The 22,573-nt window shown below is 48.0% G+C and overlaps 2 protein-coding genes and 1 non-coding gene across 6 annotated transcripts in view; 1 reads left to right on the top strand and 2 right to left on the bottom strand.

Annotated features, from left to right (window-relative positions):
• The window catches only part of LOC119967451 (retinitis pigmentosa 1-like 1 protein), a 42,576-nt gene extending 27,091 nt beyond the window's left edge, over positions 1 to 15,485 (bottom strand). The window contains exons 1-2 of the mRNA XM_038800005.1: positions 15,208 to 15,485; positions 6,923 to 7,553 (exon numbers count right to left, since the gene is read on the bottom strand). Coding sequence (XP_038655933.1) covers positions 6,923 to 7,534 — 612 coding nt within the window. The 5' untranslated portion in view covers positions 7,535 to 7,553; positions 15,208 to 15,485. The remainder of the gene's footprint in view (positions 1 to 6,922; positions 7,554 to 15,207) is intronic.
• A 2,069-nt stretch (positions 15,486 to 17,554) lies between these two features.
• Positions 17,555 to 17,637, bottom strand: trnal-cag. Its single transcript has one exon. It is a non-coding gene; the product is annotated as a tRNA-Leu (tRNA).
• LOC119967450 (uncharacterized protein C8orf74-like) overlaps positions 17,628 to 22,573 on the top strand; it is a 28,887-nt gene continuing 23,941 nt past the window's right edge. For 2 of the 4 annotated variants that reach the window (XR_005460986.1, XM_038800003.1), the window contains exons 1-2: positions 17,628 to 17,784; positions 21,711 to 21,903. Coding sequence is in view for 3 of the 4 variants with exons in the window: in XM_038800003.1 (XP_038655931.1) it covers positions 17,737 to 17,784; positions 21,711 to 21,903 (241 nt within the window). In the remaining variant the exon portion in view is untranslated. The remainder of the gene's footprint in view (positions 17,785 to 21,710; positions 21,904 to 22,573) is intronic. The other 2 variants (XM_038800001.1, XM_038800004.1) reach the window with 2 other exon arrangements.

Genomic DNA, 22,573 nt, shown 5'->3' with positions numbered 1-22,573 from the left:
GCATTTAAAGAGGTACTGCGTTTAAAGAGGCCACGCATTTAAAGTGGTAATACATTTAGTGTGGCAATGCCTTTAAAGCAGCAACCACCAGAAGAATCGAAATGCAATGGATAGAAAAATTAGAGAAGACCCCAGAGAGAGAGCAACTTTCAAAAAGCCCACAAACAACAAAAACGTCAAGGCAAAGCAAGACCTCAGAGGATGCAATGAAAACCTCAGGTAAGAGGTAATGGAAGATCCCGGACGGCACTGAGAGACTCCAGAAGGAAGGTACCAAGAGACCCTGGGAGGAGGGCACTGAGAGACCCCGGAAGGAGGGGAGACCCTGGAAGGAGGGCATTGAGAGACCCCGGAATGAGGGCACCGAGAGACCCCAGAAGGAAGATACTGAGAGACCAGGGAAGGAGGACACTGAGAGACGCCGGAAGGAAGGTACGGAGAGACCTGGCAGGAGGGCACCGAGAGACCCCGGGAGGAGGGGGAACACAGGAAGGAGGGCACTGAGAGATCCCGGAAGGAGGGCACCGAGAGATCCCAGAAGGAGGGCACTGACAGACCCCGGAAGGAGGGTACCGAGAGATCCCAGAAGGAGGACTCTGAGAGATCCCAGAAGGAGGACTCTGAGAGATCCCAGAAGGAGGGCTCTGAGAGATCCCAGAAGGAGGGCACCGAGAGATCCCAGAAGGAGGGCACTGACAGACCCCGGAAGGAGGGCACCGAGAGATCCCAGAAGGAGGACTCTGAGAGATCCCAGAAGGAGGACTCTGAGAGATCCCAGAAGGAGGGCTCTGAGAGATCCCAGAAGGAGGGCACTGAGAGACCCTGGAAGGAGGGCACTGAGAGACCCCGGAAGGAGGGCACTGAGAGACCCTGGAAGGATGGCACTGAGAGACCCTGGAAGGAGGGCTCTGAGAGACCCCGGAAGGAGGGGGGACACAGGAAGGAGGGCACTGAGAGATCCCGGAAGGAGGGCACCGAGAGATCCCAGAAGGAGGACTCTGAGAGATCCCAGGAGGACTCTGAGAGATCCCAGAAGGAGGGCACTGAGAGACCCTGGAAGGAGGGCACTGAGAGAGCCCGGAAGGACGGCACTGAGAGAGCACGGAAGGAGGGCACTGAGAGACCCTGGAAGGAGGGCACTGAGAGAGCCCGGAAGGACGGCACTGAGAGATCCCGGAAGGAGGGCACTGAGAGATCCCGGAAGGACGGCACTGAGAGATCCCGGAAGGAGGGCACTGAGAGATCCCGGAAGGAGGGCACTGAGAGTACCCGGAAGGAGGGTACAGAGAGAACCCCGGAAGGAGGGCACTGAGAGATCCCAGAAGGAGGGCACTGAGAGATCCCAGAAGGAGGGCACTGAGAGATCCCAGAAGGAGGGCACTGAGAGAACACGGAATGAAGGTACAGAGAGACGCCGTTAGGAGGGCACCGAGAGAACACGGAAGGACGGCACTGAGAGATCCCGGAAGGAGGGCACTGAGAGACCCCGGAAGGAGGGCACTGAGAGTGCCCGGAAGGAGGGCACTGAGAGATCCCGGAAGGAGGGCACTGAGAGAGCCCGGAAGGAGGGCACGGAGAGAGCCCGGAAGGAGGGCACTGAGAGATCCCGGAAGGAGGGCACTGAGAGATCCCGGAAGGAGGGCACTGAGAGACCCTGGAAGGACGGCACTGAGGGAACCCGGAAGGCGGGCACTGAGAGACCCCAGAAGGACGGCACTGAGAGATCCCACAAGGAGGGCACTGAGAGATTCCGGAAGGAGGGGAGACCCCGGAAGGAGGGCCCTGAGAGACCCCGGAAGGAGGGCTCTGAGAGATCCCAGAAGGAGGATACCGAGAGACCCCGGAAGGAGGGCACTGAGAGACGTCGGAAGGAGGGCACTGAGAGACCCCGTAAGGAGGACACTGAGAGACCCTGTAAGGAGGGCACTGAGAGACCCCGTAAGGAGGGCACTGAGAGACCCCGGAACAAGGGCACTGAGAGATCCCGGAAGGAGGGCACTGAGAGACCCTGGAAGGAGGGCACGGAGAGATCCCGGAAGGAGGGCACTGAGAGAGCCCGGAAGGAGGGCACTGAGAGATCCCGGAAGGAGGGCACTGAGAGACCCTGGAAGGAGGGCACGGAGAGATCCCGGAAGGAGGGCACTGAGAGACCCTGGAAGGAGGGCACTGAGAGAGCCCGGAAGGAGGGCACTGAGAGATCCCGGAAGGAGGGCACTGAGAGACCCTGGAAGGAGGGCACGGAGAGATCCCGGAAGGAGGGCACGGAGAGAGCCCGGAAGGAGGGCACTGAGAGACCCTGGAAGGAGGGCACGGAGAGATCCCGGAAGGAGGGCACTGAGAGAGCCCGGAAGGAGGGCACTGAGAGATCCTGGAAGGAGGGCACTGAGAGACCCTGGAAGGAGGGCACGGAGAGATCCCGGAAGGAAGGTACTGAGAGACGCTGGAAGGAGGGCACTGAGAAACCCCAGAAGAAAGGCACTGAGAGACCCCGGAAGGAGGGCACTGAGAGCTCTAGGAAGGAGGGCACTGAAGAACATGAAGGGCAAGATTCTCCACCCTCGCTGTGCTCTCGCACAAGCATAACGAGACCGGTGAATAACGGTAGGGGCCAAATTATGATCTCGCCATAACGTGGCGAGAAACCTTTTATCACCACTTAAACTTCATTTCCATACTATTAACGAGGGCCACCCCATATCCAATAACCTCCCGACATTCAGCGGCCTCCCCAGCAAGTGGTCACGCTGGCACCGGTTAGTACTCCTTTTGAAAAACGTGAACCTGGCAGAATGGCCTCTGTGGCGAGCCGAGGAGGTGAGTAGCCATCTTTGCCAGCAGCCATAGGGCCTGGGGATGCAGGGCCTGCCACACCAATGCTGGGCGAGGGGTGGAAGCTCGGCTGGGGGGACCCTCCACCAGAGTGGGAGGGGGAGGTGCTGTGGGGAGGATCCGCTCACGGCACCACCACGCCAGCCCCTGGATCGTGTGTAACCGTTCCGGCGGCAACCATTGTTCCTGCTCGTCTTCCCCACCGACTACCCATAACCCCCACTGACTGCAGGGGCCTCTGGCTGCACGGCTGAAGGCTATTGCTGATAGGAATTGGATTGGATTTGCTTATTGTCACTTGTACCAAGGTACAGTGAAAAGTATTTTTTTGCAAGCAGCTCAACAGATTAGTAAGTACATGAAAAGAAAAGGAAATAAAAGAAAAACATAATAGGGCAACAGAAGGTGCACAATGTAACTACATAAACACTGGCATCGGATGAAGCATACAGGGTATAGTGTTAATGAGGTCAGTCCATAAGAGGGTCGTTTAGGAGTCTGGTAACAGTGGGGAAGAAGCTGTTTTTGAGTCTGGTCATGCGGATTCTCAGACTTCTGTATCTCCTGCCCGATGGAAGAAGTTGGAAGAGTGAGTAAGCCGGGTGGGAGAGGTCTTTGATTTTGCTGCCCGCTTTCCCCAGGCAGCGGGAGGTGTAGATAGAGTCAGTGGGTGGGAGGCAGGTTCGTGCGATGATGGGAATTGGTGATCATGGTTAAGTGAGCACTTCACACATGCCAAGTGGATTCCCTTGGGTGGGCGGGCCATGTAGCATGTGGGAGCCAGGGATGGGACACAGCTCCGGGGACATGTCCACAGCTGGAGGGTGGGTGAGCACCACGGGGACGGGGGAATGCCTGGAGAGATGGGTATAGAGTCTGGGGGTCAGCCTGCATTGCGGAAGAAAGTGACGGAGACATCATAATGTTTGTGCAAAAAGGGATTCAATGTGCTGTATAATAGCCCACCTCTGGTGGTGCAACACCCCCACCCCCCAACTGCCCCCCGCCCCCTCCCCACCCCCTACCTACTCCGGTGCCCTCAGTTTTCCTCAACGTTCCTGGCCCTCCTAGTTCTACCATTACATCTAGGTGTTTTCCCAAGATGCATATCTGAGGTGGAGGCTGCCTGCTGCCTACCTCGTCCCATGGCCTTCGATGCCCCTGGCAGGCGTCCTTTGGGGGCTCTGGGGCAGAGGGCCCCGGCTCATTTGTCGGCGGCACATGTACAGCCTTGTCCTGTGTGCTGACCTCGAGATGTGGCCTCATCAGAGGGGTAGAGCTTTGGGGAGCTGGTGCCACCATCGCCACTCCATGGGACGGGTTCGGGTTGCCTATCAGTGCCCCCTCTTCCCGATCAATGCCTTTCGGATAGAGGGGCAGCTGGTTTGAGCCCTGGCTGCCCCTGCATAATTTGGCTCTGCCAGCCCTGGCGACTCCCCATGGTCTGCACCATCGGGTCAACACCTTCGGCAATGCTCCTCAGTGACTTCGACATGCTCTCCAGTGCCTCACCCATGCCCATCTGAGAGTGGGACATGTCCCGCGGAACCTCATCAAGGTCAGCCTGGTACTGAGTGACATCCCCCAGCGAGGCGGTCATTTTGCCGAGACCCCCAGCCACAGCCATCACCGACTACGTGACGCCTTGGACACCTTCACTCATGGTGCCGACGCCATGCACCAGGCTCTCCACTGCGGTCACCATCCTAACAGTGTTGGCCTCGGTGCCACTCATTTTTTTAAAAATAAATTTAGATTACCCAAATATTTTTTCCAATTAAGGGGCAATTTAGCGTGGCCAATCCACCTACTCTGCACATTTTTGGGTTGTGGGGGCGAAACCCACGCAGACACAGGGAGAATGTGCAAACTCCACACGGACAGTGACCCAGAGCCGGGATCGAACCTGGGACCTCAGCGCCGTGAGGTGGTTGTGCTAACCACTAGGCCACCGTGCTGTCCCTCGGTGCTACTCATAGCTGCCGCCACCTCATGCACCCATAGACTCTGGGAATCCGCCAAGACATCTCCTCTGAATGTCCTGACTGCTCCCTATCGCCTCCGTCAGCTCCACTTCCACAGGCTCAGCATCAGGCTGGGACCCAGCTCGATTCTAGGATCCACCAGCCCTCTGACTGCTGTCTTGCCTTGGGGTTTCTGCCTCCACCTGATGCACATCATCAGCAGTGTGGTGCTCACCAGATTGGTCCCCAGAAGCGTGCCCACTAACATGTGCCACCGAGGTGTGTACCTGCCCTGGTGGAGGGGTAGGGATGGCACCTGTGCCACGATTACGGTGGCATCCTCGGAGCACTCCTCCCAGGTGTTCTCCTTGGTGTCAGGAGAGGGGACCACCTGGGATGGGCCGGCACTGTCGGCTGGATGACCGGCAAGAGAATGGACTTGTGGTCAGTGGGAGGGTTGGGTCAGTCAGTAAGGCAATCACTACTCATGTTTGAAAGGTCCTCCAGGTGGAGCCCAGTGGTTCCTCACCTCTGCGGCGTCCGTGGGTGACCGATCTGCCCTCGGCCACACCAGTCACGTTCAGGGCCCGTTTCATGAAGGAAGTGAGGATTCTTATGTCCGGCACCTTCTTTCTTATGTGGGCCCTCTCCCAGAGAGCTTTTGCTGAAGGGATACAAAGATGGCATCATCAGCCACATGCATGATTCACAGTGGTGGGAGAGAGGGTGAAGGCGGAGTTGGGGTGGGTTGTGTGGGGGTGGGGGAGGGCTGGGGGTCGCATGGGGAGGTGGATGCTCCCTTGGTGGGGGGTGCGTTGGTGTCTACTCACTTGTGCTGCCCCGCGTATTTCGTTGACCCTCATCCTGCACTGTTGGCCAGTCCCCTTGGTCATACTACTCAGTCTCCTGGGCGGCGTTGTTGCGAGCTAGCTGGGGTTGGCCGTGCCAGTGCAGCTTAAGTACTGCTCGATCTTGTTCGCGGGGGGCTAGCAAACGTGGTGGCGGCAAATCAGCTGGCGAGCCGTTATTTGCGAAGAGAAGCTCTTGAAGCCTCAATAAGTGAACCAATTAACATTGAATTTCATTGCCAGCTTTGCTGGGCCAAGCGCCAGGAAGCTCGTTGCAATTCCCACTCGCTACTACACTTAGAAAGTTTTCCGGAGAATTGCGTCTGAGATCACCAAATAAAGAGCAATGAGGGAATTGCAGAAAACTTTGTTGGAGACAGACCTGACCAACACTGAAGCTGAAAAGGGTTTAGCTGAAGTTAAGACAAGTAGAAATGAAGGTACCATTTGTGAAATGTATACTTCCTGTAAGAACCTGATGGAGTCACCTTGGACGAAACACAGAAATTAAAGACTTCAAAAGGAGCTAGGAACTATTGAACATGAAGAGGAATCAGCAAAAAAAATTAAAGCTCCAGAGAGGACATTAAAACAACACGATGAAATGGCTGACGGCAAATTTGAACGCAAAAATTTACAAAATTAAGTTAAGAACAAGAACTCAATAAGACAATGGAGAATAAGCTTGACTCCATGAAAAAGCAACATGAAAATAAGAACAAGACCAGTGAAGAATTGAATTGTGAGAATAAAAGCTTGAAGAGAGGAGGTTTGGCACTGAGAAATTAACCGAACAGGTAAAAAGAAACATTGAAATTGACAACAGAATCAGCAAAATCAGACAAAAGAAGAAACTGAGATGACAGTGCCAGAACAACACAGCTGAAATGGTCACGTGAATGGAGAAGCACAAGAACCAATATAATAAAATGGTCGATGTAAGAGATGCCAAATTGAAATTCTGGAAAGGGAAGAATCCACATTGAAAATTAATTTATGGTTCCAAACAAATATCACCACCTGCTTTGGCTAAGAAACATTCAGTTCGCTCTTTTCCAGCTGACTGATTCATTATTGCTTTGAAAAGCTATTATCAGCGTTCAAGACTGGGAGGAATGCAGATCCCAAAGTCATGATTGCTGACTAATGTACCAGATACCTTTGTCAGCAGAACTACTTTCACCTTATTCCCCCAAATTTCTGTTTAATCATAAGTGCATACTTAGTATTTATTTTGCAACTGTAAATTGTAAAATTGGCCAGAACCAAGAAAATACTTACATTTGTTCCATCCATTGTGTAAAGTTTTCTCACACTATACTGCATGAGCTCAGAGATTTCACCCAGAAAACCTCTGAAACTGTGTGTATTTCTCTTGTGGAGAACAATTGAGTAATGAATACCGACATTCCCATTTTTAATGAGTATTATATTTTTATGTGCCATCTGAGTACGATGTGCATGACTATCTTCCTGCCTTTCTCTCCGTGTAGAATATCGATGGGGACTTATTGGTTTCTGTCCCTGCCATGTAACTTTCCCAGCTGGGATTGGCTGAACATGCTTTTTATGCGAACAGATATACGAGCCTCCATCTTCCAGCTGCTCCAAACTGTTGATACCATGAATTCCATGAGGGGTTGTTACTGTCCGCACGGCAAATGGAAGCGAAATCTTCTGTGTGAGGTCATCCAAGAGGGCATCAAAGGTCTTGAAGGCCCGTTTGTTTACGGTCATTTTCACTCCAGTAAGCTGAGGGTCTCCACTCTTGTAGAAGGTTATTTTCTTAGCTGGAGTTACTTCAGTGAGGTTGGTGGTCTTGGCCACCGAAGTCAGAGGCTCCTCAAAGTTGAATGGGAAAATAGCAGAATACCTCAGAGAAGCTTTGTTCATCTTGTTCTGTTATGTGAATCTGAAAACAGAAAGTGGTACATCTCTTAGATCTTAATACAAAGGAATTCATTTTCCATACATCCCAGCGTTACTAGCCCAGTTTTTCTCTTCTTCTCTCCAACTGTGTCAAGTCAAGCGAGGAGCAGCAGTCATTCAGTAATTTGCTCAAGTGGCAATTGTTCAGACATTAACTGTGATTTTGTGGGCTGAATTTTCCCGACCACATGGTGTCAGGTTTGGAGGTGGAGGGGCCAGAAAACTGGTGCGGCTGGGTGGAGAATCCTGCTCGTTAACTCTGTTTCTCTCCACAGATGCTGCCAGACCTGCTGAGGTTTTCCAGCATATTCTGTTTTTATTATCGGGCCTGGTCTGCCTGCACCACATTATGTTGTTGAATTTAATGACAAGTTCAGCTAGAAATGGACAATAAATATTGTTTTGCCAGTATTGTCACTATTCCAAGAATAAATGATAAAAGCCACAAGGGATAATATGTGAAATGCAGTGCCGGTTTAAACCCTGGTATCGTTCAGGAAACAGATATAGCGGTGGAGACTGCAGGATTTTCTAGATAGGTGAACCCAGATGGAATAATGGTCTTCTGCATATATTTGCATCGACTGATCGAGTAAGAACTATGACTGAGAAAAGGCCATTCAATCCATCCAGACCCTGTAACATTTTATTAATTAATTGGGGTGTTTCTTTTTTGAAACAAATGTTATTTATTTTTTAATCTTGTGTATTCCTTACCTAGCTGCTCTTCCTTCAGGTAAAATGGCTGGATGAACGAATCTGGCCAAGGTGACCCTGACAGGCAAACTGTACTTCCAATTTTATATTTTTGCCCATCTGTTCTGAATGGGCTGATATTGCTGATGACATTTATTAGTTATGTGATATAATTGTTCAATTAAATGTGAAAAAAAACTTCAGGTGTGTTTTAGCCTAAGAAGGACTGATGATACCCACTGATACAGCCAGTGTATCTAAACAGTGCTGGCATATTGCGGTGTAGCTATTTGATGAAATCAGTGTAAAGTCAGTTTTTCCCCTACCTTTCCCAACTCCTGAAGTTGATGGGTTACTTTAGAGTCCATTCAATAGGTAAGAGTGGTTCTCTAGCAGATAAGGTTTACATTAAGACAGTTGAAGGTTCATGCCGCGTGGAGAGGTTGAATAAACTCGGTTTGTTCTCACTGGACGACAGAGGTTGAAGGGCGACCTGATAGAGGTCTACAAAATTATGAGGGACATAGACAGGGTGTATAGTCAGAGACTTTTTTCCCAGGGTAGAGGGGTCAATTACTAGGGGGCATAGGTATAAGGTGCGAGGGACAAGATTTAGAGGAGATATGTACGAGGCAAGTTTTTTTACAAAGAGGGTAGTGAGTGCCTGGAACTCGCTGCTAGAGGAGATGGTGGAAGCAGGTATGATAGTGACGTTTAAGGGGCATCTTGACAAATACATGAATAGGATGGGATAGAGGGATATGGACCCCGGAAGTGTAGAAGATTTTAGTTTAGACGGGCAGCATGGTTGGCACAGGCTTGGAGGGTCAAAGGGCCTGTTCCTGTGCTGAACGTTTCTTTGTTCTTTGTGATAATTATTTTACAACCAATATATCCCTGAGTAGTTTGGTTCATCTGCTAGTCTGGGTGGTGAATGTTGTTTAGAATTTTAATAGTTACCTTCAGGGAACAGTAACCTATAGGTCCTTCACATCCCACCAACAAAAAAAGCTGGCATTAGGGTAAGCCACTTTTATATTTTTGCTGATTTAGAAAATGTGCCTGCTATGGCTGGACGTTTACCAGTTTTATTTAGTCTGCTGTAACCCAGTCCCTTGTATGTATTTAAATATGTATGCAGTGTTCTGCACTCTCCCACTCCACTGTGATGTGAGTAGAACTGTAATTTCCTCAAAGTTACTACTCTTGCTGAGGTTTCCAGAGTCATGATTGTAAGAACTTGCCTGTAACATGAATTTCAGGGTGAGTTTTAAATTGAAACTTCAAGATTCCCGACGGTCGGGGAATATCATTTTCAATGACAATTGGTGCTTCTGTTTATGCTCATCGAGATGAGAGATGTTGGTGAATAATATTGTAATGAATATATTTCAAAATTGGTGACTCATTATGAGAAACAAGAAGTAACAAAGAAGAAATAGTAAGTGCTTTGTTAGAGTGCAGCTCCCCACACCGGTTGCTTCAACATCAACTTCACAAATAAGCTGGATTTCACAGTGCAGTTAGAAACCTCCTCGGTATCACAGGTGGAAATGTATTGCCCAGCCTACAGCTAGATACACAGATCAGAAAGGACATATACTTCATATTACTGTGACAAAGGGCAGCACGGTGGCGCAGTGGGTTAGCCCTGCTGTCTCACGGCGCCGAGGTCCCAAGTTCGATCCCTGCTCTGGGTCACTGTCCGTGTGCAGTTTGCACATTCTCCCCGTATTTATGTGGGTTTTGCCCCCACAACCCAAAAGATGTGCAGGGTAGGTGGATTGGCCACGCTAAATTGCCCCTTAATTGGAAAAAAAATGAATTGGGTACTCTAAATTTATAAAGGAAAAAAATATATATATTACTGTGACAATTATCCTGATGTCATGGAGGGGTGGGGGGTGGAAATCAGCCAGGGTTTCCACATTGGTCCCTGTCTTTGGACCACACTGAAAAAGGAACTGTGTGAGTATCCAGGATCAACTTTCCTCCAATGCAGTGTAACGGTCTGCAGGCAGTGTCACACGTAAGGAAGGGCCATCTTGCAAAGGCATCAGAGTATGACCAGCACCTTGTAAACTATATCCCACTTGCAAACAGTATTTATGATGGAGTGGGGTTTCTTTTTGAGGGAGTGTCTGAGGGGGGGGGGGGGAGGAGAAAAAAAAATTAAAATACAAACAACATCAAAGTGATTTCTTGCACAATAGTGCACTGGTTGAAAATATCTCAGCAGAAGGATGATGTAAAGAGGCTTTTTTGTTCATGACTGCTTTATGCTGAGTGCCACAGATACTTTGGGGCAGTGTTTTTCAAAAATTTTTCCGGGGACCCGTTTTTACCAATCGGCCAACCTTCAGGACCCAACCCGGCCGACCTTCACGGCCCACGCCGGCCGCCCTTCGCGACCCACGCCAGCCAACCTTTGAAGCCCACGCCAGCCGACCTGCGCGACTCACCATTTTCTCTTACCTTGTTTGTTGCTGACAAAAATGGAGGAAATGGTTTTGGGTCCCTTTGGCCCTTTGGTCCCTTTGCCCCCTGAACTTGGAAAAAAAAGGCTGCGACCATATAAAACAAAATGTGGCCGCACTGCGTTTGTGTGCCTGATCATCAGTGCGCATGCGCAGTGAGGCCGAATTTTTAAAATCTGTTCCTGGCCATTTTGAAGGCCGCTCGCAGCCGGCATTATTAAAAGCCAGCTGCTGCGGCTGTTGCTTGTGGATTTGCGCGATTGGGAGCGCTGTGATGGACGGTTCCGCAAACCTCCCGACACCCATTCGTGGGCCGCGCCCCTGAGTTGACAATGCCTGCTTTGGTGTATTATTGCTTCACCTATCAGTCTGCACATGTTGTAGCAAACCATTTCAATGATAACACTGCCTTTAAATCAAAACATCCCTTTTGTGATTTTAGAACTGTAGGATTCGGCTCATTGCGTCTGCACCGACCCTCTGAAATAGTACCCTACCGAGGCCCACTCCCCCAACCTATCCCTGTAACCCCATCTAACCTACACACGATGAGCTCAATGCATTCTATGCTTGGTTCGAGCAGGAAACCATCAAACTGTTGTCATCTGTGCCAGCAGCCTTGGACACACCCATACCCACCATCACAGCTTCTGAAGTCAGACCGGCCTTCTTGAAAGTGAATCCTTGGAAAGCAACGGGTCCGGACAGAGTCCATGATCGTGCACACAGATCCTGCGTGGGTTTGTTCGCGGACATCATCAACCTCTCCCTACTCCATTCCAAGGTTCCCACCTGCTTCAAGAAGACTACCATCATACCGGTGCCAAAGAAGAACCAGGCAATGTGCCTCAACGATTACCGTCCGGTAGCCTTGACATCAATCATTATGAAGTGCTTCGAGAGGTTGGTCATGAGAAACATCAACTTCATATTCCCAGAATGCGTTGATCCACTGCAATTCACATAGCCCACAACCGGTCCACAGCAGACGTCATCTCCCTGGCCCTACACTCGTCTCTGGAGCATCTCAACAACAAGGACTCCTACATCAGACTCCTACACGGCTCCGTCTTCAACACCATAATCCCAGCCAAGTTCATATCAAAGTCCAAAACCTAGGACTTGGCTCCTCCGTCTGCAACTGGATCCTCGGCTTCCTGACCCATATACCACAATCCGTAGGGATAAACAACAACACCTCCTATATGATAGTCCTCAATACCGGGGCCCCGCAAGGCTGCGTACTTAGCCCACTACTATAGTCCTTCTACACACATGACTGTGTTGCAAAATTTGACTCCAATTCCATCTATATGTTCACTGTTGACAAGACTGAAGTGGGCCGGGTCTCGAGCAATGATCAGTCAGAATACAGAAGGGAGATCGATAACCTAGTGGAGTGGTGCAGCGACAACAATCTCTCCCTCAATGTCAGTAAAACTAAAGAGCTGGTCATTGACTTCAGGAAGCAATGTATCGTACACACCCCTGTCTTCATCAATGATGCCGAGGTGGAGATAGTTGACAGCTTCAAATTCCTAGGTGTGCACATCACCAACAATCTGCCCTGGTCCTACCACATTGACACTGCCACCAAGAAAGCACAACAGCACCTATACTTTCTCAGGAAACTAAGGAAATCCAGCATGTCCACATTGACTCTTACTAACGTTTACAGATGCACCATAGAAAACATCCTATCTGGCTGCATCATAACCTGATATGGCAACTGCTTGGTCCAAAGCTGTAAGAAACTACAGAGAGTCGTGAACTGAGCCCAATCCATCACGCGAACCCGCCTCCCATCCTTTGACTCTGTCTACACCTCCCGCTGCCTTGGGAAAGTAGGCAGCATAATCAAAGACCCCTCCCACCTGTGTTATTCACTCTTCCAACTTCTTCCATCAGGCATGAAATACAAAAGTCTGAGAACAAGCACTAATAGATTGAAAAACAGCTTCTCCCTCACTGTTACTAGACTCCTAAACGACCCTCTTATGGACTGATCTGATCTCTTTACTCATCTTCTCTACTGAGTAGTACTATACTCTGTATGCTTCACCCGATGCATGAGTCTATGTATTTACATTGTGTATTTATGTATGCCCTATGTTCTTTTTAACGTATGGAATGATCTGTCTGGACTGTATGCAGAACAATGCTTTTCACTGCACCTCGGTACATGTGACAATAAACAAATACAATCCAATACATCTTTGGACTGTGGGAGAAAACCAGAGCACTGAGGAAACCCATTCAGACACGTGGGGAAGGTGCAAACTCCACAGAAAGTCACCCAAGACCGGAATTGAACCAAGTCCCTGGCACTGTGAGGCAGCAGTGGTAACCCCTATGCCACCATAACAGGTTTTAAGGATTCTTTTGTGGCTTTCTTTGCCACACAAATTACTCACACAAAGATAGAATTTATGCCCAATGATCCGGGTAACTGTTCAATCACTTCAACCACCACCTCAAAGGTTCCCCCCCACTGGATGTTGGATATATCTGTCCAGAATGGAGGTCGGTGCATTGAAATTAGAGGTTAAAACCAGGCAATATCATGTAACAGATTTCTCTTCATTAAAACGCCTTAGAAATGCTCGGCACCAAGAATGCCCTGTGATTTTCATACCAAACATCGCAAAGGGAAAAGAGAATGGGTTTCAGTTTAGAGGGCTGCCATGCTGAGAGGACAAAATCTCAATGTATTTTTGCTGGGTGGTATTGCTGGCAATGCTGTATCATGCTAGATATAGAGAACGCGGAGAGGATATTTCCACGAGTAGGGGAAACTAGAACCCGAGGGCACAGCGTCAGACTGAAGGGAGAATCATTTAAAACCGAGATGAGGAGGAATTTCTTCAGCCAGAGGGTGATGAATCTGTGGAACTCATTGCCACAGGAGACTGTGGAGGCCAAGTCACTGAGTGTATTTAAGACTGAGATAGATAGGTTCTTGATTAATAAGGAGATCAGGGGTTATGGGGAGAAGGCGGGTGAATGGGGATGAGAAAAATATCAGCCATGATTGAATGGAGGAGCAGACTCGATGGGCCGAATGGCCTAATTCTGCTCCAATGTCTTGAGTTGCAGTCAATTCCTCTACCCACAGGACTGCACCACTGAGGTGGGCAATTAAGCAGCAGGTAAGTACGGCCAACACTCTGCCACCTGCTGCAGTCAGCCTATACTAGAATTGCTGAGCACAGCGCCTGCTCCATCTCTACCTCAGCAAGATAACTGCCACATCAGAAAATCCAGCCCAAGACCTGTAGAGGTTGATATATTAAACAATTAGCTTGGAAAGTTAACATGGTGAAGATGGCTTTTAACAGTTATATTAGTTACCTGATAAACATGCCCGATCACGTTAACAGCCTTTAATGCAATTGTCATTGCTTTCTGGGTTACATTATCATTTTAATAAGTTCAATTTTGTAGCTAGAATGGAAAGTTTACTTTTCAAAATGTCCTCTGAATACCAACAGCATAAAACAGAAAATTAAGTAAACTGCGATTTGTTTTTTTTACCTACATTGGCTTTATGAATACAATGCAAACTCGTATCAATATAAGCTGCTTGAAAAATATTTGGGAACTGCTTTAAAACACATCTACTGGGAAAAATAGATTCATCCATTGTGCAATGTAGACAGTGGGTGTCCTTTCCCACCGGCAGTTTACCCACGCCCACGGATTTCCCGCCAGCGTGGGGTGATTTCAATGGGAAATCCTATTGATAAGCGGCGGGAGTAGAGAATCCCACCGCCAGCGAATGGCGTGCCGCCGAGGAACGATTGGCTGGGGGACCGGAGCATCCCGCCCAGATATGTTTTAATTCACAAGAAATGGCTTTTTTACGCAGCAATCCCATGCATCAAATAACAGTAAGAAATGACAGGAATGTTTTACATGTGATCTGAAGACATGTAAAAACTGCTCAAATTGTAGAGTACAATTCAACAAATATTCATGATTCTTCAGTCTTGCAATTTTACAATAAAAATGAATTGAAGTGTTTCAATCTGCAGTGAACATCTTCAGCCTGATGTGCGGTGCACAAATGAAGGCCAACCCAACTGTATCCTTCAACATGGCTGACAATCATAAGGATCTAATCAGTCTTATAATGCCGGTCATTGAACTGTAAACGATCGAAACTCTTAGCACAAGCTTCAAAAGCTCTAGAGCAATTAATACAGTAGTTGAAAAACTGCAGTCATCTGCAATGTGAATTTACAGAAATTACGACAAAATGTTACTTTTTGTTAATGCCTATGTGTGCAGTTTCAGTATGTGAAGGCAAATTAACTCGACAGTCAGTAAAATAAAATGTGAAGTAAAAGCTGTGCATTTAGTCTTAGCTTTGATTAAAAAAAAGAGAAAAAATAGGCTACATTTGGAAATGTTACATTATTCTAATATTTTATAGATATTTCTGTAACTTTAGGTCTCACTTACCTCTCATTAGGATTCAGTTATTCCCCAAACCATTTTTTATCCATTGTCCTTTTCAGTGTGTGACCGCCGAATTAGAGCTCAGCTAAGCTCCTGTTTAACATTAGATAAATAAGTGCATGCTGTAACTCATTTGGTAGTTGCAGCTGTGCAGGATTTTGCAACATTTCTAAAAAATAATAAAAGCTTTCTTATAATCCAATGAAAAAAATCTCCTAAATCAATAAATTCTTCTCTTATAAATTGGCAACTGTTCCTTCTTTGGCCAGGTCCTTGTGGAGAAGATTAACTTGTGCATAAAGGAGATTATTACTTGAGACATCTGTACGCTGCATAATTAACCCATAGATTAACAGCATCTCAATGCAGCTCTGTAAACAAAGCCTGTAGACCAAATGCTCTCAACCTGTTTGCATCTGAGGGCCATTCTCATGTTATAACAATTTCACAGGCCCTCTGTCATGCAATATATGTATTTTTTCCACGTAAAAATTCTCTCAGCATAGCGCTGCTCCCACTCACCATGTTACTGCTGCTGCTGATGATATCTCATCACTGCAGAAAATACTGGACCCTTCCACATGAATCCCAATTACCTGACACTGTGCCTCCCAACTTCACCCATCTCAACTCAACTGCTTCACTGACTGATTTTCAGCACCTCAACTGGTCCCAGCTCTCTGCCCGATTGCTGGTCAAATAAGATGATTACCTATTGACTAGAAATGATTTAAATTTTCTCATTGCTGTTGTGATGTCGCCTGAACCTCTCAACAACTTCTGATCAATTTTATTCTTCTCAATGTAAAGTTTTCAAAGCATTTACCGATGGTGTCTTTGCAGACTTGCAAGGAGAGCCGCTTTATTAGGCTAGTAATTGTTCATGGGTTTTATTGTTCAATAACTACATATGCAGTACTATTAATGAAATAGGAAGAAAACATTAGACTTGCATGTACATTTACTGTGCATTTTGATCTCTGCATTTCCACATTCAAAGTAAAATAAATTGTTTAAACCATTTAATCCCAATAATCTCACAAACGCAAGAAAAACAAATATCCAAAAGTACATTTGTATGAAACTACAGTATTATGTGGATTGGGAATATATATTATTCAGATCTTTAGAATCATATAATCCCTACGATGCAGAAGGAGGCCATTCATCCCATTGTGTCTGCACTGACCCTCTGAGCACCCTACCCAGGCCCAATCCCCTATCCTGTCCCCATAACTCCACCTAACCTTTGAAAACTAAGGGGCAATTTAGCATGGCCAATCCACCAAACCTAATCTTTAGTAAACACCTTTTTCATATTGACTGTGCAATAAATCCATCCGCTTTCCGTTACAGGTATTTAGTTCATGCTTTTATTAATTCATTAATTGCGGGAACTGCTGATGGAAAGGGGTGGCACAAAATGCTTTGGGCGCGATCCTACTGGCACGCTGCGCTGGAAAAGCAGCTCACTGCTGTACAGCGTGACCATTGAAACCTGGGGGACCCCGCTCCCGGAATCTATCCAGCTCGCCACGTCTCGCGGGATTCAATGGGCAGGATCACTTTTTGGTAAATCTGCATATTAGAGCGAGACAGCCTTACTCTAATGTGCAGATTCCCAAGGTACCTGAGGCTTTGCGTCAGAGACCTTGTGCAAGTGCCATTTGCTACTGGTCCCCACAAATGGGATTGGAGGCCCCCTGCTTCATGTCCCTTGGGCAGGGTGGTGCCTGGCACTGCTGGTTGTCAGCTTGGCACTCCAAAGCTGGCATTTTTGTGTATGCGTGATCGGGTGGGGTTACTCATTGTGGGTGTTGGGGGGTTGGGGTTTCAGGGACCCTCCCATAGTGCGTTTGGGCTGCGGGAGAATGTTGGGGATTCTTTTGGGGGCCTTGGGAGATTGGGACGCCATTTTAAAATGGTATCCTGATCTCTCGCTACAATGGGGAGTTCCAGCGAGCGGAGCTCCCCATTGTAAAAAACAGTGCTATGTGCGGCCTTGGCTACATGTTCCCCTCTGAAGCCCCTTGTTCAACGCGAGTCGCAAGTCGCAATGAAAAGCCATGTCTTTCTCGGCATTGCGAGTGCTGGAAAACATGCGCTAAACACACTCACTAGGGGCCCTTGTTCCCTTTTGGGAAGATCCCGCCCTTTATTTCCAGGTTGTCCGTTTTCGAAATCCAAGATAACCTGAAATGAACACAAGAAACACTTATCCTAAAACTCCAGCATCGTAGTAAAAATACTCCAAAGGAGTGAAATGTGGCAAATGTCCTTCAGATGGTTATAACGATTACTAAGATTAACATGTATTTGTTTTATGTACTCAAAATCGGTAGAAAATGTTTGTCAGAAGTGGGATTCGAACCCACGCCTCCAGAGGAGACTGCGACCTGAACGCAGCGCCTTAGACCGCTCGGCCATCCTGACTTGTAGACGCTGAGCTGAATGAATCGTGTTAGGATTGCTCGCGAGAGCTGCCTTGGTCACAGGCCCGGATGTGGCTGTTGACAGCGCCGCTTAGTAACCATGAGCTGGCTGGAGGCGGAGGATTGTCGCCAGGTGCTGCAGCTCCAGGTAACAGCGGCCCTGGTTCGGGCTGTGGGGGGAGCCCGGCACTGGAGTGCGGCAGAATCACACACACAGAGCCTCTCATTACCCATAATGTGAAACTCAGCGAGCTGAGCTCGCAACGAGATGGTTGAAATAATCTCTCTGGCAGAGCGGACCAGCTGCACTTTGCACCTTAATTTATTTAAACCTCGGCCCAGATCTTCTGCTCGCCAGGTCGGCAATTCCCCTGCTTCCCCGGGACCCAGGAGATGTTAGAACAATCCTAGTCCACCTCCTGGGTAAACTGTTCAGCTGATACCCTCCTCGGGGTTTTTTTTTAATGTTTTGCTTACAGACTAATATTGTGGTATTGAAAGTAATGACGAGAGTACATTACTTTAGCCATCTTATATAATTAAAATACAAAAGCAAAATATAAATGTAAAAGGCAAAAGCTTTACTGCAGTTCATTCTCTGTCTACCCTTTTGGATTCTTCCATATTACTTTCAATCTCTGGCTGTTTTCCTCACTGTTCTCACAATCTTCATTGACCCCCCATGGGCCAATTCCCAATCTTGTCCTTTCTCATCACTTTCTACATCCATGTCACCACTCGCACTTCATTAGTATTCAGTCATTGTTCCTCTCCTTGATCTTGCCAACGTTTCTGCAATATATGACAAGGCTGTTCTCACAACTGTCCTCCTATTAGTTTCTCCCTTTCAGTTTCAGAGATACTTTCTATTGCATAACATTCCACTGCGTTCTTCCAATTATTCCAACCAGAGCTAATCCACTGCCGAATTTCCATTTCTATACTTGCCACCTCCACTATCTTTCTTATCATTCTTTTTTTTTTCTCATTCTCCCCTCTATTGCGATTTTTTTTCAAGAATAAGGGGCTGGATTCTCCGTTTTTGGGACTATGTCCCCACGCCGTCATGAAAACTGGTCTTACGCCAGAAAAACTGGCATCCAATGGCCACAGATGGGCAGCACGGTAGCACAGTGGCTTCACAGCGCCAGTGTCCCAGGTTCGATTCCCTGCTGGGTCACTGTCTGTGCGGAGACTGCACGTTCTCCCTGTGTGCACGTGGGTTTCCTCCGGGTGCTCCGGTTTCCTCCTTCAGTCCAAAGACGTGCAGGTTAGGTGGATTGGCCATGATAAATTGCCCTTAGTGTCCAAAAAGTTAGGAGGGATTATTGGGTTACGGGGATAGGGTGGAGGTGAGGGCTTAATGGGCCAAATGGCCTCCTTCTGCACTGTATATTCTATGTTCTATAATTCACAGCCTTGCAGGAGGCTGGCAGGCAGCTGTCATGGGGCTTCTGGCTCCAGCGGCCTCGCAGTGCTCCATGGCGGACTCAGCCCGTGGACGTAGACCCCCAAAACAGTGCCCCCGACCAGTGTTCGCCTGACCCGGGCCGCCCACCCACATAGCCCTCAATCCCGAATGAGGTTCTCACCTGCCCTTCGATCAGTCCTCCCCCGACTGTGGCGGCCCTAGGTTGAGTCCACAGAGGGGTCCACACCATTGGGAATTTGGCCGGTCGAGGATGGAGAATAGGGGCAGGCCTCAGGCAATGGCCTGAGGCAGTGGATAATCAGCGCGGCCTACCCCCTGAGTACACCGCTTTTCGGGGGGCGGTCCCGATTTTGTGTGGGTAACTAGATTCTCCCCCCCATTGTCAAACACGATTTTGGTGTCGGGGTGCGGAGAATCCAGCCCAAGAACCTTATGGTGCCTTTGGTGAAACTTGAGATGGGGTAGTGTGTTTTGGTGCATGTCCAAATGGGGTGTGAAAATCCTTTGCTATATTTCTTCTGGTAGTCTGTGCAATGGTGGTAGCTAATTTAAAACTCTATTCTCAGTCAGATTCCATAAAGTGTGCGACCCCTACCATCAAATTTATAGGCTCTGCTCTGTCTGACCTGCTCCTGCAATGTTTTCATGAGCCATGTTGCAAGCTTGATTATGTGCAGCTTGTTACGTTATTCTACCGTGCTTACATGGCTTTATCCTCTTCCCCCCTCACTCTGATGATCTCTTGTATATTTAGAGGCACTTGTTGTTAAGGGCCATAGTTCTGAAATTATCCTGGGCAGGATTCTCTGTTCCTGTGTCGACACCAGGGCAGGATTTGAGGACTTCCACGACAGCAAAACTGCCGCCACACCTGTACCGATTCGGCTACTGTTAAGGGGCTAGCACCGGCGCCAAGTGGAGCACAATCAATTCTAATGAAAAAAGGTGCTGTATTCACCAGATTCATGATTGACACTCAGGATGCTCACAAGCTGCAGACACATATACACACTTCACTCCACATACACATTCCCAGCCAACAAGATAGCAGCAAGGAGAGCGACAGCCCATTTCATAGACGCTGAGCTGGATGCGGTGGAGGAGAGGCGGTACCCTGGGCGCAGGTGGCAGAGGCGGTCAGCGCCGTGGGAAACACCATTTGGACTGGCCTGCAGTGTCATAAAAACCTGCACGATCTCCTCAGGATGACCAGGGTGAATAGGCAACATTGACTCCTTAGCAGTAACCCGACCCACCTGTTACCACCCCCATCCCACCCCAAGGGCGTCCGAACCCCTAACCTGTACCACATGCTGGCATCCATATCAGCTGCCATGGTCAGGTGCCCTGGCTACTGAGGCCACCAGCTACCCACGCCTTAGACTGCATGCGTTGGACTGTCGAACGCTGTCGTTTTCTGTTTTCCTTCCACCCCCCGCCTGTCCCCAGGAGAAAGAAGCCATAAACTCCGGAAGTGGGAGAAAACTGGAGAGGGATTGCCGGATCTATGGCCTCCTGCAGCTGCTACCAGAATGGGAGCAGCTCGGTGAGCACGCACATTTATACTCCACCAGCAGGCAGGGATCTACCCCCGCACCTGTAGCCTTACCGTATTACCTCTAATAACAACTATTATACAATCAGTGGTGACTGCCACATCGTGTTTCCCGATTTCGGTGGCAGCCGATGCAGAATCCCGCCCCATATCTTTCTCTGTTCTTAAGTTTGCAGAAATAATTGTTCTGTACTGTACCAGTTTGTTTTGAAAGTTTGTTGTGTTATCTATAAAATGATAAAACTCTAATAAAAATAGATATGAAAAAAAGGAATGCTCCATGAGCTAGATTTTAAAGGTCGATGTGTTTCCTGCCCACCCAGGCTGAAAAGTTGGTCTTGGGCCACCCACGCGAAAGCCAGCTGGCAGCTATTTTACATCCAGTTAATTGTCTCACAGAAAGACATCCGCCCCAATCTGGCAAGGAGGTTCTGCCTTAGAAAGCTGCTGGCCAATCTGCCTGCCAACAGTCTGTAGTCCCAGCAGCATCAGGTTTGAGCGGTGGCCACTTTTGGGACTACAGGCGATCCCCAAAGAAGAGGAGGTTAAGGAAGCTGGAATTAATCTAAGTCTAAGGTGTCGGAGGGGCCTGGCTGGCAAGATCCAGTGAGGGAGGTGGAAGGTCAGGTTTGAAAGGCCAAAGGGAAGGAGAGTTAAAAGGTGGTATGACCTTAGTGAGGGTGCTGCCGATGGACACAAAACAGCCCTGAAGGAGGGTTGCCTGTCAGCAGCTAACCCAGTAAAAGCTGCTGAGTTCCCACTTGGCACGGGCTTTCCTCTGCTGCAGGTAAAATAGCATAGGGATGGACGAAGCACTTAAGTGACCATTAATTGGCCATTTAAGAGTCTGTTAGGCCCGAGAGCAGGGGGACAGCCTGATGTCTCCCCCCCCCCCCCCCCCCCTCACAAAATGGGAGGTCAGCGATGGGCAGGAAGCCAACAGGCAGGCCACTTGTTGCATTTTACAAGCCTCAAGCCTTTAAACATGCCAGCAGGTCCATTAAACCCAGCCCATTTTTAAAAATGTAATCTTAATTCAATTAAAAAATATTTTGATAAGTTTATTTCAAAATTTGGTTGGTTTTAGAAAGAAGATGGTCGCTGTCATTTAATTAAGTTGCTAAAATGGGAAGATTTTGATGAAGAAAAGGATTTAAAACCAGGCATTATTCTCGACTATCTGTACAACACTATTATATTTGCTGCTGAGAAAGGATTTCCGTGGCCCAGTGTGGCAGTGGCTGTATGTTTCTCAGAGGAACTACTTTACGAAACTGAAGGTAGTACTAAAATGCAAGTTCTTGTCCTGATTTCTTTTTTAGAATACTGTTAACTCAGAGAAATTGTTGTTTAAATAGCTGCCCCTGATCAGTGATTAACATAGGACAATTGCTTCTGATTAAAATATTTCATGTTTAATAATAAAAACGTTATATTTCTATTTTAAAATATAACACGTTTAATACGTGACTGGAGGCACTGCAATCTGCGACTTCAAATTTATGTTTACTGTGGTCTTATTAGAAATGTGAAGGTATTTTGTCAAATTTAAAGGAGCAAACATGACAGATCTTACTGAGAGTAAAAGGTACAGGGCTAACAATTATTGTATGATGTTACTTCTCAGTGGTTTCCAATGTTGTTTAAAGGTACAGGTAGTTTTGTCTTCCTTTCAGCTTCAAGCTTTTTTTTTCATTTCTTTACATTGCCCAACCTCCCATGATAGATTCTTCTTAAACGTCTTGTTGTAACACTGCTCAGTGATCCTTTCATACCTTTTGCGGGGGTTCTCCGCCACCCGCCTCAAGTAGCGGAGTTCCTAACACAGCGGAGAATCTTGTGTCGGGCAAAAAATGGTATAGCCGACAGTGATACTCAGGTCCCCTGCTGGCGATTACATCGAGATTCGGGCCCCACACCAGCGGGCGGATGCAAATTGGTCATTTGAAC

This window comes from Scyliorhinus canicula, chromosome 6 (assembly GCF_902713615.1).
Source record: "Scyliorhinus canicula chromosome 6, sScyCan1.1, whole genome shotgun sequence".
NCBI classification, from domain to species: Eukaryota; Metazoa; Chordata; class Chondrichthyes; order Carcharhiniformes; family Scyliorhinidae; genus Scyliorhinus; species Scyliorhinus canicula.
This window is presented reverse-complemented; position numbering and strand designations above follow the sequence as displayed.